This window comes from Pipistrellus kuhlii, unplaced genomic scaffold (assembly GCF_014108245.1).
Source record: "Pipistrellus kuhlii isolate mPipKuh1 unplaced genomic scaffold, mPipKuh1.p scaffold_m20_p_33, whole genome shotgun sequence".
Taxonomy (NCBI): Eukaryota; Metazoa; Chordata; class Mammalia; order Chiroptera; family Vespertilionidae; genus Pipistrellus; species Pipistrellus kuhlii.
The window spans coordinates 1,027,430-1,046,696 of record NW_023425533.1 but is presented as its reverse complement, the minus strand read 5'-3'; the positions used below and the strand labels follow the sequence as shown (position 1 = coordinate 1,046,696).

Sequence of the window (19,267 nt, the reverse complement as noted above, 5' to 3'; positions counted from 1 at the left end):
CTAGGCATTAAACAAAACAAAAAAGTACAAGAGGTCTGGGGTCTGATATTAAAAGAGAAATTAGAGATTGAGGAGGAGCTCAAAGAGTTGGAAGACTTTGCTTTGAATGAAAGTAAAAAGGAAGGATAAGATGCACAGGCTCTCTAAAAGGCTACTGGTAAAAGGCTGACTTTCACCTGGTTCATATATCAGTCTGCTGATAAAACTAGGCTTCTTTACTCCACTGGCAATTGAAGGTCTAGTCTTTTATATTGTTACTAGTGGCTCGGCACATAAAATTCCTGCAAATTAAAAGGGAATTAATTAGAGGGAATATTTTAACATTGCTATTTGCCCTTTCTTTATAATAGAAGTATCAGAGATGAAAGAAAAATTACTACAATGTATATAAAAATCTCCCTCCTGTCAGACTCTGGGGAACACCATGGGACCTAGAATTAAGGCCCTGCCCACTGCCTGAACACGCTTCATAAATGCAGGAAACCCAGATCCAGCTGATCCCACCCCCATAAAGCCCCTTTAGGTGGGGGGCACAGCCTCAGGTCCCCTGGCCAGGCACCGGGGGGGGGGGGCGCAGTTGCAGGTTCCTGGTGAAGCTCCACTGGATGGGGGGGGGGGGGCCGCAGCCTGAGGTCTCTCGCCCTGGCCAGGCACCATGCAACCTCAGGTCTCTGCTGCCTGGTGGTGATATTATGGATAATTTGCATATTCCTCTATTATATAGAAGATTCCACTGGGTATGCTGTGTAAGGGTGTGGAAAACACTATCAAAATGTTTTTACAAGAATTTAAAGCATGATTGCTGACAGTTCTGCCAATGGTGTGTTTTTGTTTATTTTGCAGCAAAGAGGTAAGTTTAATAGGGGATTTCATGGTCTATATGGTAGAAAGGGACTTTGGCTTTTCATTTACACAGCAATTTATTGAAGCTCTTTTAATACCAGGCTACATGTATGGTACTTTTGCTTAATAAAATCAAAATTGAAAGAGAATGGTCTGTCCTTGCAAGTCAACAAGACTTACTCTCCCATATTGTGTCTTTAGTTAGTCCACACCATTTGAGCCATAAATACATCAAGTCACTGAACATTGAAGAGTCTGAGCTTAAATCAGTGGTGTTTGTACATTAAAGGCTCACTAGTAACCATGAAATCTATCTGAATGTGGGCTCTGTATATGAGGATAGAGCTACAGAGAGCTCTGATAGCACTTGATAAATCCTTCTCCTCCAAACAGCAGAACCTGAGGGTGGATAGTCTGTATTATGGTAATAATCTCAAATTGAGAGTTGAAATACTTGGTAATTCAAGGTTGCTCAATGACTTCCTATCTAAATTATACTGTTCATTCAATAAATATTTTTCAATCAACTACTATGTGCAGGGAAGTCTTCTAGGTACGGAAGATTTATAGAAACAATTATTGCCCTTGAATGGTTCACAGGTATGGTGGAAAAGACAGATATAAACATACTGAAATCACATATGACCAGTTCCAGTATAGATATACAAGCAAATTCTATAGGAACATAAAAGAGGAATGATAAATTCTGTCTATAAGAGGTGGGTGGGAGGGGGAAATCCAGGGAATGCATCACAGAGAAAATAACATTTGAAATGGGTCTTCAAAGATGAGTAGGATTATCAAAAGGCAGAGAATGTGGGAAGTATTCACAAGTGAAGAAAAACATAAGATAAAATGTTCAGAGATGGGAAAGTGAATAATTTTATTTTTGGAATGATGAATAACCCAGGATGGCTTGTGTATGGTCTACAATTGTTAAATGAATAAATGAATTAAGAAATAAAGTAAGAAGGAGCTTGTCTACCACAGAGTATATGCCAGAAGACATTTAAGCTTTATTTTGTATGCAGTAGGGAGCCAGAGAAGTTTTATTTTATAGGAGAAAACAATCACACACACACACACACACACACACACACACACACACACACACACACACACTAGTAGCCCAGTGCATGAAATTCATGCATGGGGAAGAGGGGGGAGGGTTCCCTCAGCTTAGCCTGAACCCTCTTCAGGATGTTGTTTTGTTTTATGTTGTCCCACAGTTCCCTTAGTCTCTCCTCCTGCTTTTTAATTTTTGTTTCTAGAAGCTGCTCTAATTGGGTATTTTTCCTAGCTTGTCTTCTAGCTCACTGATGTGGTCCTCTACTTCTCCTAGTCTACTGTTGATGCTTTCTATTGAGGTCTCATTTTTTTTAATTTATTTATTTTTTTTGGTTCTTCATTTCCTCTTGGTTCTTACTCATATTGTTGAATTTTTCTTCCATTCTTTTCAGCCACCTTATGACCATTTCTCTGAATTATTTCTCTGACATGCTGTTAGCCTCTATTTTGTTTACTTCCTTTTCTGGTGATGCCTGCTTTTCTTTTATCTGCTGCTATTTATTTGTCTCCCCATGATCTCTCTTCTTTGAATGTTTGGTTATATAGTTCTCTCTCTCCTTTTTGTGGTGTAGTGTAGCCCTCCTCTGAAACCTCGTGTTTGCACCAATTGGGAACCAGTGTTCTGGGGTTCACAGCTGTTTGGTGGTCACTGTAGTTGCAACTTTTCAAGCTTCCGATAAGATTCACTATCCCCTTCAAGGTGGCATGGTCTCCATATCCAAGCCAGTTGCTCTGAGAAGGAACCCAGCCTCAGTGGAGGCTTCCCAGTGAGGGGAACCCTGTACAGCAGTCCACCACCTTCTCCTGGAGTTTAGTTGTCCTTTATCTCACCAACAAATCCTCCCTGTGCGACCATCAGCTGTTCCTTCTTTCTGTTCCAGGACAAGGCTCTGGATCCATCTGTCTATTCTGCGCCATTTTTTTTTTCTCAGCCTGCACCCTCTTCAATCAGGGACCCTTTGAGGGATGTTTGACCTCTAGCTTAGGCCTGATCCCTAAACCAGAGGTGGGACATCCCTCTCACAATCTGGGACTGCTGGCTCCTAACAGCTCCCCTGCCTGCCTGCCTGCCTGATCCCACTCCTAACTGCCTCTGCCTGCCTGCCTGATTGCCCCTAACTGCCCTCCCCTGCCAGTCTGAACTCACCCTCAACTGCTCTCCCCTTCTGGCCTGATCTTGCCCCCAATTGTCCTCCCCTGCTGGCCTGATCTCACCCCCAATGACCCTCCCCTGCCAGCCTGATCTCGTCCCCAATTGCACTCCCCTGTTGACCTGATCTTGCCAACTGCCCTCCCCTGTGGGCCTGATTGCCCATTACTGCCTCTGCCTCAGTCCCCACCACCATGGCATCAGTTTTCTCACCTGTAAAATTAGAATAATGATGACTACACAAGGGGACAGTATGGCAGAAAATTTAAGAGGACAATTGAGTCAGTTATAACTGGGCTTAATTCCTGATTCTTCCCCTTACTAGTTATATAAAAGTGCTCAAATTATTTATCCACTCAAAGCCTTAATTTCCTTATCTATAAATGAGACAATAGTTTGACCTACCTATCTCAGTGCCTTTATGAGGAGACTAGAGGCCTGGTACACAATATTCATGCACAGGGGCAGGGTGTCCCTCAGCCCAGCCTGCACCATCTCCAATCTAGGACTGCTGGCTCCAAACCACTCAGCGCTCTGCCTGCCTGATTGCCCCTAACTGCTTCTGCCTGCCTGATCACCCACTAGCCATTCCTTTGCCAGCCTGATCAATGCCTAACTGCTTCCCTGCTGGAACAATTGCCCCTAACTGCTCTCCCCTGCTGACCTCGTCAGCACTAATTATCCTCCCCTGTAGGCCTGGTCACCCCCAACTTTCCTCCCCTGCTGGCTTGGTCACCCATAAATGTCATCCCTTGCCAGCCTGGTCCCCTTCAACTGCCCTTCCATGCAGGCTTCATTGCCCCCAACTGCCCTCCCCTACAGAACTGGTTCCCCCCATCTGCCCTCCCCTGCATACCTGGTCCCCCCAACTGCCCTCCCTTGCAGGCCTGGTCCATCCCCACTGTCCTCCCCTGCTGGCCTGATCTCCCACAACTGCCCTACCCTGCTGGCTTTCTTGTGGTGGCCATCTTATGTCCACATGGAGGTAGCCATTTTTTATCACATGTGAGCAGCCATCTTGTGTGTTGGAGTGTTGCTCAATTTGCATATTACCTCTTTATTATATAGAATAATGTATATAGAATGCCTTACATATAACTACAGTCAATGCTTATTAGTTTCTCCCTTCCCCTATGATTTACTAAATTTCTTAGGAGCAAATATCATACTCTATTTCTGATCACCTAAAGGTACCCAGCACAGGGCTTTTTATATAGTGTGCTTATATGTTTGAAAAATTAATAAATGTCATGATTATATATTTCCTAGCAGAATTTAGTTCCAGGCAACCACTGTCTCATTTCTCCACAAAACAGTGATGCCAAATATGTGTTATGCATCTCACATGTTTAATGGGTGCCTCTTAAACCATGTGTTTCTTGTCTATAGCCCTTTAGGGAGAATACATTTAAATACAGCTTTCCTAAGTCACATCCACAGAGCGTATCAGGGCCTGATTCTTGTTAGCCTGGGGGAAGGTCACTAAATTTCAAGGCATTTCTTTTTAGAAAAGTTCAGTTCTGATGCAATCCTCACAAAGCATTATTTTATAGTTTCAGATAAATATATGGCAGCAAAAATAGGGCAAGACTCAGAATATGAACAAAAGTTTAAACCTGCATATTCAGTATTCCTCTAATGGACCAGAGGTGTTATGCTTATGTTAAGAAATCTCTGGATGCCAGCTTTCTCCAGGGACCAAATTAAATAGGCAGTAATGGTGTACTTCTGCAGAGCACATATTTCATTTAGAGCAAATTATACCTGTAGAAGTAAACAGAGCCATAAGGGATTCACTTTAGCCTAACATGCCTACATGAATAGTATTATGATAGAAACTAAACTAGTAGAAATCGTATGCATTCAAAGCTTCTCTCTACTCTGGCATATACAATATCCTTTCATTCCAAAACAGAGTAGAAAGGAGCCCATTCACTAAAGTTCTTGGCAGTTCTTGTTGATATGCTAAATTACAACATCAAAATTAATAGAATGCTCAATTTATACTTACTTCTCTCTCACTCTTTCCCATTACAGACAACAATGAATCCAACACAATACCAAGTTTGGCAACTTCTTTCAGTATTTGGGCAATGCTACAGAATTAGACAAGATCCCTACATAGAATTGTTTTCAGACTTTTCTGTTTTTAAATTCATTAAATATTTTTATTAGCTTAGTTACCCACGCATTTTCATGTAAAGAGGGTCAGTATCATAAAGGACTTCAATATTTCATTCATATCAGATTCTGTTAATATGTACAGCAAGCAAAATAATGAACACAGGTCTTAATTCACATGCTCTCTCTTCCTCTGCCATTCTTTGTTGCCCAAACTCTTAATTGAATGGCCAGAGATTTCCCCTTCCAAATTGCTTTGCTGCTTTGCTAATCTCTCACACTCCCTCTCTCAACCTCTTTCCCTTTCTCTAGTTATCACGGTTCTCTTCAGCTAGTCTTCAATTGATTATTCAAATGTTTTTTTCTTCTTCTTCTTCTTCTTCTTCTTCTTCTTCTTCTTCTTCTTCTTCTTCTTCTTCTTCTTCTTCTTCTTCTTCTTCTTCTTCTTTTCTCTCTCTCCTCTCTCTTCTCTCTTCTTTTCTCTCTCTCCTCTCTCTTCTCTCTTCTCTCTCTCTCTCTCTCTCTCTCTCTCTCTCTCTCTCTCTCTCTCCTTTCCCAATGTTCTTTGAATTCAAGAAACATACTAATCATAGCCAAGATTGGGATTTTAGTAAATAATGAGGGTTTTTTTGTTTTCATTTGGATTTAGATTGGCAAATATTCTTTATTCAAGAATATTCACTTAGTAAATGTGTAATGAGAGAGGGCTGTGATCTTTTCTGGGTTGGAAATACAGGTTTGATACAATAACTTCAGTGGACAATTTGTTGCATCTTTATGGAATTCAACATAATTATAAAGATTAAATTATCAAGACTTAATTATCACTTTCAATTAAAAAGAGATCACGTGATGGTATTTCCCTTTGAAGTTTGCGCTATTAGAATAAATTTAGAAGATGAGATTCAGTAGCACTTTGTTGATCTTCTAATTTCTAATCTAGTGTTCTTGCAGTCCACAGCTAAATGCACAATGTGAATATTTTCAGAGAAACATTACTTTTAACTACCATTTTAAATTAAAATATTTGATCTCCCTTTTAAGAAGTCAAAGCAGAGTTTGTTTTATTTTTAATAACAAACAATTTCACAAAGTTATTTTTTTTACATTTGGAAGTTGCTTGAGAAACATTTTCTAGCTCTTGCCATAGATATAGACTCATATAACTTCTATTTCTGCCTTTATGGTCTTCTTCAGTCATCTGATTGGAAATTCTAAAACCAAATTTCTCATGAGAACAAACTGCTATCCTCTTGTCAACAATCAGAAAATTTCATAAGTCTATAAACCTGTAAATCAAAGCCTCAGGTAAAGCCATTTTTTTATTAGATGGAATTGAAGGTTTTTGTTCAAGTCGATCCAAAACATATCTATAAGTACCTACTGTGTGCCAGCAGGCCTTCACATCCTCCTTACCAGTAGAGACTATATTTTTCTAGTTGATTAAGATATTTTTGTAACTGCAATTTTCCTTCAAACACCAGATCACTAAGAAGTTGCTTTGTTATGGTCATCCTTCAGATATATTGACTATAAGAATTCAACATATCCTCTCATCAAACTGGTTACCTTTTCCTTTCTCCTCTGATATGGACATTTAGGCTGGGAGAACCGAATACCACAATTGCATTAACACAGTTCACATTTTCCTGTTGCTGTAGCAGCAGCAGCAGCAGCAGCAGCAACAACAAAAGTCAGATGAAAGTGAAGGTGACAGTTCAATACCCCCCCCCCCCTAATAAAATCCAGGTATACTCTGGGGACATGATTTTTTAGGTAAAAAGAAATAGGTGAATACAAGTCCTTGGATGATCTATTCTTGAAGGAAAGCTATTTATCCTACTCATCCTATTAAAAATTAGTTTTTGACACCTGTTCTCTATTGGGCATTTCTGCTATTAGCCTTGTCAAGCAAGATATTAACAAATTACCAACCATAAATAATGACACTTTTAATATAAACCTATTGTTCATAGAGTAGACTGAACTTATCTATTAGTCCTAAATTTTAAGAATGCTGATATTATAGGACCTCATGAGTACTCTGTGAAGATGATAACAAGCCCACACTTGCCAATCAGCTACAGTCATTAAAATTACATGGTGTGAATTTTGGTATATTCTAATGCAACCAGGACCTAGATGGAATCTCAGAGCCAGCTTTGCTGTTTTTCTAGCCAGGGTTGATGGTTGGGCTTGCCCAGTATGAATGAGTATTACCTAGATATAGAGCCTGTGTTGCAGATTCTTAAAAATGTGTACTACTGGAAACCAAGAGATCTGTTTCAACTTGTGTCCAGACCAAATATTTTTTTAAAAACCTAAGTGTTTATTTTTTTTTCTCTTTGATTGACAAGTACAGAAAAAGAAACTTCCATTCCTTGGTTCTTTGTCTTGTGCATAAGGGATGCCCTGTGCATCAGTAATTTTAGGTATCTTAGCAAAAAAAAGGAACCCTGTCTGTAATGAGATGCACAGAAATCATAATTGGCTTCACATCTGGCAGTTATAAATGTAAATGAGTAAAGGGCACATTCTTCATTTTTCAACTTGGAGGAAGCAAAGGAAGGGAAAAAAGTAAAAGTTCTGAGACCCATTGGTGATTCCAAGAACAACTATGCAAGCTTGAATTTTTATCTCTAATTGAAAAGACCAAAGAACCTCACAGACTACATTAAAAAAATTTTTACAACATCTCTGCAAAGTGATTTTTAATATTCTCCACAAGGAATATCATAATAAGAGGGCAAATAATGTATTTTCTGCATAAAAAAATATAGCAGAAATGTAGGATCTGGGAAGGGGGTTATGATGAGAGTGGCTATAGAGAAGGAAAGAGTAAAAAGAACTGCTCCAAATACCTCCCCTTTTCATCAGCTATAGGCAACTTAGGATGTCTTTTATTCACCCATGCTTATTTTTTTTTGTTACTGTATTTTGAAATTTAAAAACAAATATCATACAGAGAGATATGCACCAAACAACATCACGCTATTAGTCTTCCCTGCCTAATCCAAGTACACTATAAATAAAAGCAGAAAGGCATAAGAAAAAAGACCAATTGCATTCAAATCATCTCCACTTCCAAGAACTATAGGAAGAGTTTTGTTCCAATATTATAATTCTTATTGTCCTAGTAGGTATGTGGGGAAATAGAAACTAAAATAATTCAAACACATTCACTCTTGGGTATATCTGTTCAGGTAATGTTTCTTCACTAAAGCTCACTGCAAATATGATACTACTTAGCCACACTAAGTAGACAAAGCTAAGAACCTCTAGAAAGCCACAGTCTCACATTTCATAACTAAAGAATAAAGGGACAAAGCATTAAAAAAGTTAATCTTTTAACTTTCTCTGAATATACATTTTTATCAGCCCCTTTCTCCATAAATAATAAATGAACCAAGAAAACAAGAATATGTTGAAAGCAACTGTGTTCATTTTTTCAGTTTGGATTTTATCAGAATTAAACTACCATAACATAGATAACTTTTAAAAGTCTCAAATGTTTTATTTTTATTTCGACTCTGATACAGACATTATAATGCAACAAAGTGAGAAAAATGGTTTCTGGCCCAACAGATTACATTTGCTAGTAAGTAATAATATCTCCAAGTAATTCATTTTAGAAATAATAAATGTGAACCAAGAGAGAAAATGAAAATGTGACTTCAAATAAGGCAAGGAAAGGCAGCCATGTAAAATATGGCAAATTGAAGATAATATAGGTAAATGTTACACACAATTATAACTGAAAGAAAGTCACAAAATACACTAATATATTAAATACATATGATACATAAGTGTTTAAGTGGAGAAAAAGCCAATATATTGCCATACCTTTACCACTACAGAATCCTTTGAACTTTGGCTTTGCTCTATTTTATAACATATAACCCACTTTTGTGAAAGACTAATATTCTATCAACTGAAGAATAACACTATCCTTTAGCTACTTTAATTAGCAAGTACTCTCACCACAGAAAATAGACATTAACCAAAGTCCAGGCTCCAGCCAGCATTTACTGCTTTGAAAAATAGTCATGTACTTTATTGTCTGGGTTTTATACTAAATGAGAAAGTAAAGAACATACATTTAATTCTAGGAAATAACTGAATTAGAATTCAACAGAAAGCCCCATCACAGTTTTTGTTTTGTTTTGTTTCCATATTAATATTGCATTCCTCAATGTCTTACTAGAATGATTACAGACAGAAAATCAATTCTTAAAATCTCATGCATGGTTTTTAATTATAGCTAAAATGTATAATCAAAACTGAAAGACATATATATCTAAGTATTATTAAACAATGATTAAGCTTTGATTGGAATATCTCCTGGCTACAGCTAATCTCTTAGTTTAATCATCACTGCCTGCCACACCATCATGTTCTAGGAATAGATATTTTTTCTTAAGAAATACCTCTTTGGGCTATTAGCTAATATTTCTGAATTGGAGTCTTTAAACCTCTGCCTATTAAGAATTTTGTACAAATGTAAAATGTGAGGAACTAAAGCTCACTGATATTTGTCAAAAGGTTTCATTTCAACTGTAATGCTGCACACTCAATTAGGAGTAAAGGATATATATTTTTAAAGGTTTCCTGTCTTCATTTGCAAATATTTGCTCCCAGGTGTATATTCAATAGCAAATTTAATCAACACTAAGTAGGCCCTTAACATTTCTTTGTCCACTGAAGGTATACTGTAATTGAAGTTGAACAAAATTCCACTGGTTTCTCAAAATTTTCTCAGTGGTAGGCTAAAATCTCATTTTCATTTTGGCTACTTTGCAACATGGCTGGAATACAAGTGATTCTGTTTAAAGATATTCATAATTAAAGGCAAAGATACTCTTTGGATGTTCAAAAAACATATTTTTTAAACAACAACAAAAAAAGGTTCTGAACAGTTGCCAGCAACTTACCAGAGTTTCTCTTTGATACCATCTTCAAATTTTTGCTGAATACAGAACAGATCACAAGGGCCAAAAGAAATGGTGGCTTCATGGTTCACTTTCCTTGGCAGCTGAAAAGTAAAATTAATTAATTAATTAATTAATTAGTTAAGTTTTTGAGTCACAGATCTTGGTTTTAACAAAAAACAGCTATAATTTCACATATCTCAAAGATGCATTACAGAAACAATGACATTCTGGTGACTTCTGGTTTATTTTTATGCAATGGAAGAAAATATTGTTAACAGTTGAATTATGACAAATTATCCTGCTTAAAACTTTCCAGTGACTTCCCACTAAATTTACAGTAAAATCTGAACTCCTTCCATTAGACTTTCAAATGCTTGCTGGTGAGGCTCCAGTTATGTGTTTGTTTGTTTTTAATCTTATTTCCAAAACTTTCCTCCTTGTTGGCTATGCTTCAGCCACTATGGACATTTTATTTATCTCTGGAGGATGCCAAGATAATTTCTCCCTCATGGCCTTTGTATTTTGTCCTTCTTCTGGAATATTTCTTCCCACTCTTCATGCATTTAGTTCTTTCATCCTACTGATTTCAGTCCCACAAAAAAACCTTTCCTGACTACCCAATCTTAAAATCTCATTCTGCCATTCTCTAGCTCACCTACTTGCTTGTTTTATTCATAAGGCTGATCAGCACTTAAATGTTTTGTTTATTTGTGTGAAAGGAAGCATTTCCCTAAACTTTAACAGACATTTTTAAATAAAGTGTACTGAATCTTAAACAGTGGGAATGAAACTGTTCTAAAACCAAAAATATCTGAGAGTACTGAATTGGACTGAGATGTTGTTAAACACCTTCTCCCCAACCCCCTGCCACCTATAACAGATAAAGGGATTAAAAGGACCATCAGTAGCCATTTGTGGGGGGAAACAAAACCATTTTTAAAACAAACAAAAACAGCCCAGCTGGTGTGGCTCAGTGATTGAGCGTCGACCTATGAACCAGGAGGTCACGGTTCTATTCCAGGCAGGGCACATGCCTGGGTTGTGGGCTTGGTCCCCAGTATGGGGCATGCAGGAAGCAGCCAATTAATGATTCTCTCTCATTATTGATGTCTCTATCTCTCCTTCTCCCTTCCTCTCTGAAATCAAAACAAATGTATTAAAAAAAAAATTTTTCCACTGAGTTGAGACTTTCTAGTCAATTAATTACCTATATGGGGACTCATCTAAGATCCTTTCAGAATCAGAATATAAGCACTATAGAGGTACATTGTATTCATAATAAACATAAAAATGGCAAAAGGGAACATGAAGGTGAAACCACAGTGATCCTGGAAATAATGGATAGAAGCAAATTTGAGTGGAGAGGCAAGAGCAGCCTCTGGACATTTAAAGATCCAGAATTCCATGTAAATATTTGTTTCTTGAATAATTGGTTTGTTCCTCAAGGTGCAGAATCTTACCCAGAATGTAAAAGTAACAAGATGATATCAAGTGTTGGGTGGAATCCTCTTTTCACATAATTGATCGCAAAGATCCACTTGATATCCTAAATTCAGAAAACTTCCCAGAGTTTGGTGCTAAGGTCACCAGTTCAGCTACCCAATGCAGCTAGTTTCTTATCATCCCACCCTCATTGTATCAATAGACAAAGAGAGTTTTGAAGTAAGAGGAGGTCATCTTTTGATAAAGAAGACAGGCTTTCCTTTGCCAGTTGACACTCTGAACTTCTCCTGTTCCACTGGAACAGGATAAAGAACCCAGTCTGACTTTGTCATTCCCTTGCAGTATTTCCTGGGATCACCTCTTAAATAAAATACTTACATCCAAGCTTGTGTTTGGGCATGATTTTTGAATAACCCAAACCAAGACTCTGAAAAGGCCATTATAAACTCCATGAAGTTCTTTGTTTTACAGAAACTTGAACTGTCTGATTTTAGCTCTTAAGATCATGTAGGCTCTAGATGTTGAAAGAAGGCTTATTATTCAAAATCTTCCTGAACTACAGACAAGTGTAGCTCTTCTATCTTGTCTCTCTGTTTAGAACTTATATCACCCCCAGTGATTTTAATAAAAACATAGATACATCTGATTTAATTCCCCCTGTTGTATTCACTCAGTTATCAAATTAACCGTGCTGGTAAGATACTAACAATTTTCCATGCTCTCCTTACCCTTAGCCCATCTAATCCATGATCATAATTTCACTATATCTGTCCAAAAACCAATGGTTTGTAAGAACTATAATTTGCTAAAAACAACAACAAACAAAAAAACTAACAACAAACAAAGCTCAGTTTAAGGATTTTAATATTTTATAAATGATAATAAAATTAAATGAAAAATTAATTGAGAAAGCCTTTAAAAAACCCTGTTTTAAAAAACCAATACTTACCATTTTCATCAAAACAATAACTATATTTTATAACTGATATCCAACAGAAACAAAAGTATTTCTACTTCCCTATTTAATTGACCCTTCCTTTTTGAAATTAAATACTTAATATTTGACTTTGACCAGTGAAATAATCATTGGAATCAAATATCTTAACCACAGAATTATTTTATACTAAAGCCTGGTGCATGCAATTCATGCACGGGAAGGTTCCTAGGCCTGGCTGGCAATCAGGGCCAATTTGTGGGGTGACCAGTGGGGCAATTGGGGCCTCCACTCACACCTATCTTGACTGGTGGCCTGGTGCCACCCGCTCACTGGCTCTACCCCTGCTGTTACTGCCGTTTGGTGGGCTGGGGGCAGCTCCTGCATTTAGCATTTGCCTCCTGGTGGTCAGTGTGTGTCATAGCAACCAGTCATTTTGTCAGTTGTTCCACTGTTTGGTCAATTTGCATATTAGGGTTTTATTATCCAATATATAGGGTACTCCCATTTTTGTCAGTTAAAATCAGTGAGGATTACAAAAACTGGACATATCAAGTTTTCAAATCTATATTTTCCAAACTTGTTACAAAAGAGAGTTAATTCAACAAATTTTGAAGAATAACTATTATATTCTATAATAGTAGTAATAATCCTATATAATAAAAGGCTAATATGCAAGCTGTCCCCTTGGGAGTTTGACCAATCACTATGACATGTACTGACCACCAGGGGGTGGCAGGGAATGAAGGAAGGCCCCAGCCTACAGCTGGAAGGCCCTGATCAGCCCTGATCACTGGCCAGGCCTAGAGACCCTACCCATGCACAAATTTCATGCACTTGTCTTCTAGTAGTAGTAGTAGTAGTAGTAGTAGTAGTAGTAATAGTAAAATACTTATAATTTACTGAGTATTTTTGTGTGTGCCAAACAATGTGCTAAATTGTTATATAGTATTTTACCCCAACAATGACCTCATGAGGTGTTATAATCCTCATTTCACTTTTCAAAAACTGACACTTATAACTTACCAATGATCACAACAATAATAAATTAAGGGGGAAAAGAAGTTGAATTTAGGTCTGTGTGTCTAGAAAACCCTAGCTCTTAACCACTATTAAACTATTTTTTCCCTAGAAGTTAGATTCTATGAAAGTCATAAACCAAGTCTAGGATTATAAAACATGACTCCTTGACTTCAAAGAGCTATAACTAAGTGTGAAGATGCATGCATACTAGAGTGCTTAGTCAAATGCAAGACAGTGAAGAACAATCTGTTATGTCAAGTGCTAAGGGAATACAGAGCAAGAGAAGTGTTTTGTAGCATTTTTAATAGCTGATTCAGGTTTCCCACTGAAAGGAAAATTCTGCCATAATAACAATTCAAATAGTCACAAAGAAAGACCAGTGCAAATCAATCATCAGTGCTCAACAGCAACAGCAACCCACCTGAAATATTATCATTGATCAAGGAGTGTCTCAGAATTGTGACTACTGAGTTCCTAACATATGGTTCCACACATCTATTTAAATGCTGAAAGTGTCAGAAGCAGCGCAAGTTATCCCCTGGAAATCTTACACTGAAATTTTAGTCTATTACATTATAACTTTTTCCTCATCGTGATTTTACAATATACTTACTGTTGTGTGAAGAAACTGTACAGGAGTAAGTATAATACATTATAAAAAGTCAATTATGATACTATTCAGTTATTTTAAAAGTACTTTTTTTCTCAAAAAGTGTCTTCCCCTCTTGCAGCTATAAACATGTTAAATACTCCTGAAATCTATATTTTCCTGAGGGATTTATGTTTACTGATTCCCTAGGTCAGTATGTAAACATCTCATAAGACCACATGAGGAATTCTAAAGACGGAAGAAGCTGGCACAATGGCTAATGAAGCCATTAGTGTGCCTCTCCTTAGAGCACATGTGTCAAACACACGGCCCGCGGGCCAAATCTGTCCCGCCAGGCCTTGCAATGTGGCCCGCACTGCGCTGTCATCACTGCACTCCGCTGCGTTTCCATCACAATGACAGTTTATGACTGTTCAGTAAACCATTCGGCCCGCAATTTAGGCTGGATTTTAGATTTTGGCCCCTTCTCTGATTGAGTTCGACACCCCTACCTTAGAGTATTAAATGAGCAAGGCAATCTTGACAAAAGCTTTTTTTTAAATATTTGTATTGATTTTAGAGAGAAGAGGTGAGTAGGAGAAACACATAGAAACATCAATGGTAAGAGAGAACCAGTGATCTGTTGCCTCCTGCACACCCTAACTAGGAAATGAGCCATGACCTCCTAGTTCATAGGTCAACACTCAACCACTGAGTTACACCAGCCCGGCTTAACAAGAGTTTTAAAAAATGTAATTGAACTAGATTAAAAAATGGTGGCAGAGTAAGTGGAAGCTACACTGGTACAAACCCAGGACAAAATTTGAATTATATCTAAAATATTTAAAAACCATCCTGAATAATCAACTAAAGACTAGCTGGAGAGAACCCTGATAACTAAGGATAAAAGTGGAGACAGCATAGAGACTAGTAGGAAGTCTAGAGGTACAATGGGCTGACTATGTTCCCACAGAAAGCAACTGAAGTTACAGAGGGTATTGCAGCTATGGGTGGGCAGGGGTGTTCCCACTGAGAATTCTGGGGTCTAAACATCAGGCTTGGACCCCCAGCCCAGAGCACCAGAACTGAGAAAGGTACCCACACAGCATATGGCAGTGAAAAGCAACAGAGTTGCTGTCTGCCGTGGAGAGACAGCTGAAACTGCAGGAATCCACTTAAAGGGCCAACACATAAAATTTTATGTGCAGCCTGCCATTCACCTTGGGCTCTGGCAGAGGAAGGAGAGAGTAGACTAAAGCTATATGAGCAGAAGCCAGGGTAGGAGCTCCAGGATTAGAGCTCAAAAGGCAAACACCCAAGATTCCTGTGCTGAATCATTCCTTCATAAGGCAAAGCACATCTTTGTCCTGCAAACTTTTTACCATCCAGGCAGCTTTGCCTGGGGGTGGGGGGAAGCAATTGCACCACCCTATTAGAAAACCCCTTGCCCCACCCTGTGGAGTTTCTGTGGCACATTAAGAGACAAAGAATAACAATCAGCCTATAGACAGAAACAACTTCCCCAACCTGTTCAGAAACCTCTCATCCAACCCTAAGTCAACAGCCTAAGGCTAATCAAGGCTGAATTAACAATAAGAAGGCAGGTTTCTGAAGGTTTTGAGTCCTTGCCTGATTTAATTCTGGGGCTGGGGTTGGGGCTAGGAAAAGCAGACCTTGTGTACAACTTGGTCCTTTCCAAAGACACCAAGCCCAAGCAGAGGGAGCCACAAGCTGTAGATGGCAGATAGCGCCAAACAGGGTACTCAGGGCCAGTCAGAAACAGCATCTGACATTGTCCTGCAGTACAGATTTGGAGTCATAACAGATCCACCTAATACATAGACACAAACCCAAACAGGTAGATAAAATGAGCAGACAAAAAACAAGCCCCAAATGAAAGAATATTTCTCCAGAAGAAGAGATAAATGAAATGGAGATAAGAAATTTATCAGATATAAAGTTCAGGATAACGATGGAAAGCATGCTCAACAACAGAAGAAAAAGATATAGTAACTATAAACAGATCTGTTGGAAATAAAGAACAGCATAGCACTAATAAAGAACACATTGGAAGGAATATACAGCAGATTAGGGGAAGCCAATGATCAGATCAGTGAACCAAAAGACAGGGTAGAGAAAATCACTCAGAGAACCAAAAAGAAAAAAATAAATTAAAAAAACAGGACAACTTAAGGGAGCTGTGGGACAACATAAAATACGAGGTATACTAGATAATAACACGGTTATTTTTTTTCAATAGATGGAGTTACACATATATTGATATACATGCAATTTGATATGTATGCTATTTTGTTGTATTAATAGCAAGCTTCAAAACTTCATATGTCAAATTTTCTGAAGGTGTTAACATCATAGATATTTTTACTCTTAAAAATGTCAAGTTTCATGCCAAAAAGAGCATTTGTGGGAAGTTTTATTTCATTACTTTATTTTGAAGAAAAGTGCTGCTGAAAGTTACAGTATACTTCGGGAAGCTTATGGTGAACATGCTCCATCTCAAGATACTTGTGAATGCTGGTTTAAATGGTTTGAAAGTGATGATTTTGATGTGAAAGATAAAGAACATCCAAGTCAACCAAAAATGTTTGAGGATCAACAATTATAACCATTATTGGATGAAGATGCATGTCAAACTCAAAAACAACTTGCAGAAAGATTAAACAATTTCTGATCATGTACAAGCAATAGGAAATATTTTAAAGGAAATAAAATGGTTGCCATATCCACTGAACAAAAGACAAATGGAAAACCGAAAAGTCATCAGTAAAATGTTGCTTCAACAGCAAGAAAAAAGTCTTTCTTTGCATTGAATTGTGACTGGTGATAAAAAATTGATTTATTTTGAGGATCCCAATTGCACAAAATCGTGAGTCGATCCAGGTGAACCATCAACATTGACTGCAAAGCCAAATCGCTTTGGAAAGAAGATAATCCTCTGCATTTGGTGGGATCAAGAAGATGTGGTGCAGTATGAGCTTCTAAAACCAGGTGAAAGCATTAATACTGATTGCTATTGACAAAAATTAATCCATTTGAACCATGCTTTGATTGTAAAATGACCATAATGGGCCAGAAGACATGGCAAAGTAATTTTGCTTCATGATAATGCACCATCACACACTTCAAAACAAGTTAAAAGATCTTGCCTGGTAAGTATTAACCCACCCGCTATATTCACCAGACATTGTTCCTTCAGAATAACACTTGTTCTGATGGAAGGCACACACACTTTCTGAACAGCGCTTCAAAACATATGAAGAAGCGGAAAATTGGGTCTCTGAATAGTTTGCCTCAAAACAAGAAAAGTTCCATTGGGACGGTAGCCACAAATTACCTAAAAGATGGGGAAAATATGTAGCTAGCGATGGACATTACTTTGAATAAAGCACTTTTGATATTTCTCTTGAAATTATTGTGTTTTCTTTTATTACAAAATCCACATTACTAACCAGTACATCTGGTATAACAATATTCACATCATGAGAGTACCACAAGGATAGAAAAGTAACCAATGGATAGAGAATGTGTTTGAAGGAATAATGGCAGAAAGTAACCTAAGCTGGTAAAGCAAAAAGTTACACAAGTTCAGGAGGCAGAGAGTCTCAAGCAAGAAGAACTCTAATAGGCCCACCCAGACACTTCATAATTAAAATTCCAAAATTTAAAGATAAAGAGAGAATCTTAAAGGCAAGAAGGGAAAAACAACTTGCTACAACAAAGAAGTTTCCATAAAGCTGTCAGCTGATTTCTCATCAGAAACTTACAGGCCAGAAAGGAATGGCATGAAGTATTCAAGGTAATGAAAAGCAAAATCTGAAACCAAGATGTACACCAAAGCAGCACTACAAGAAATGCTAAGCCGAAACCGGTTTGGCTCAGTGGATAGAGCATCGGCCTGGGGACTGAAAGGTCCCAGGTTCGATTCTGGTCAAGGGCATGTACCTTGGTTGTGGGCACATCCCCAGTGTGTGTGTGGGGGGGGGTGCAAGAGGCAGCTGGTCGATGTTTCTCTCTCATCGATGTTTCTAACTCTCTATCCCTCTCAATTTCTCTCCGTGTAAAATCAATAAAATATATTTTAAAAAAAAGAAATGCTAAAGGAATGGCTGTAATGAGAAGAAATAGAGAAAGAGAAACATAGGCATACAGAATTAAAATAAAAATAAATGCCTATCAATAATAACCTTAAATGTAAATGGATTAAATGCTCCAATCAAAAGACATACGTAGCTGAATTGATACAAAACATTAACCAAATATATGCTACCTACAAGAGACTCAACACAGAACAAAAGATTCACACAGGATGAGAATGAAGGGATGGAAATAAATTTTCCATGCAAATGAAAAAAAGATGGTGAAGGAGCAATACTCATATCTGACAAAATAGACTTCAAAATGAATGCCATCACAATAAAGGGCACTATGTAATACTAAAGGGATTGACCTAACAAAAATGTATAATCCTGGTAAACATATATGCACCCAATATAGGAGTACCTAAGTGTATGTTAAAAACAAAACAAAACAAAAAAAAAAACTTTTAGAAGACATTAAGGGAGAGATTGACAGCAACATAGTCCATAGTAGGGGATTTTAACACTTCACTGACTTCACTGGATAAATCTTCCAGACAAAAAAATTAACAAGGAAACAGAGACTCTAAAGGACACACTGGATCAGTTGAATTTAATTGACATTTCTAGAACATTTCACCACAAAGCTGCAAAATATATATAGTTCTCAAATATACATGGGTCATTCTCAAAAATGGACTTTAGGACACAAAAAAGTCTTTATAAATTCAAGAAGAAGCATCTTCTCATATCACAATGGGAAATTAGAAATTAACTATAATAAAATACTCAAAAACATTCAAACATATGGAGGCTCAAAAACATGTTTCATTTTTGTTTTAAAATAAATATTGCTCAGATTATTACAATTGTCTCTCCTTTCCCCCCCATAGCTCTCTACCACCCTCTGCCCTTACCTCCCCACTCCATTGTCCTTATCCATAGGTGTACGATTTTAATCCAGTCTCTTCCTGCACCCCCCACACCCTTTTCCCCCTGATAAATATCAGTCCACTCCCTTTCTTTGCCCCTGATTCTATAATATTATATTCAGCAGTTTAATCTGTT

General features: G+C 37.7%; 1 protein-coding gene across 1 annotated transcript in view; it reads right to left on the bottom strand.

Annotated features, from left to right (window-relative positions):
* Positions 1–10,218, bottom strand: part of IL1RAPL2 (interleukin 1 receptor accessory protein like 2) — a 1,438,686-nt gene extending 1,428,468 nt beyond the window's left edge. Inside the window, exon 1 of the mRNA XM_036460794.2 lies at positions 10,114–10,218. Coding sequence (XP_036316687.1) covers positions 10,114–10,195 — 82 coding nt within the window. The 5' untranslated portion in view covers positions 10,196–10,218. The remainder of the gene's footprint in view (positions 1–10,113) is intronic.
* Between the last annotated feature and the right edge of the window lie 9,049 nt (positions 10,219–19,267).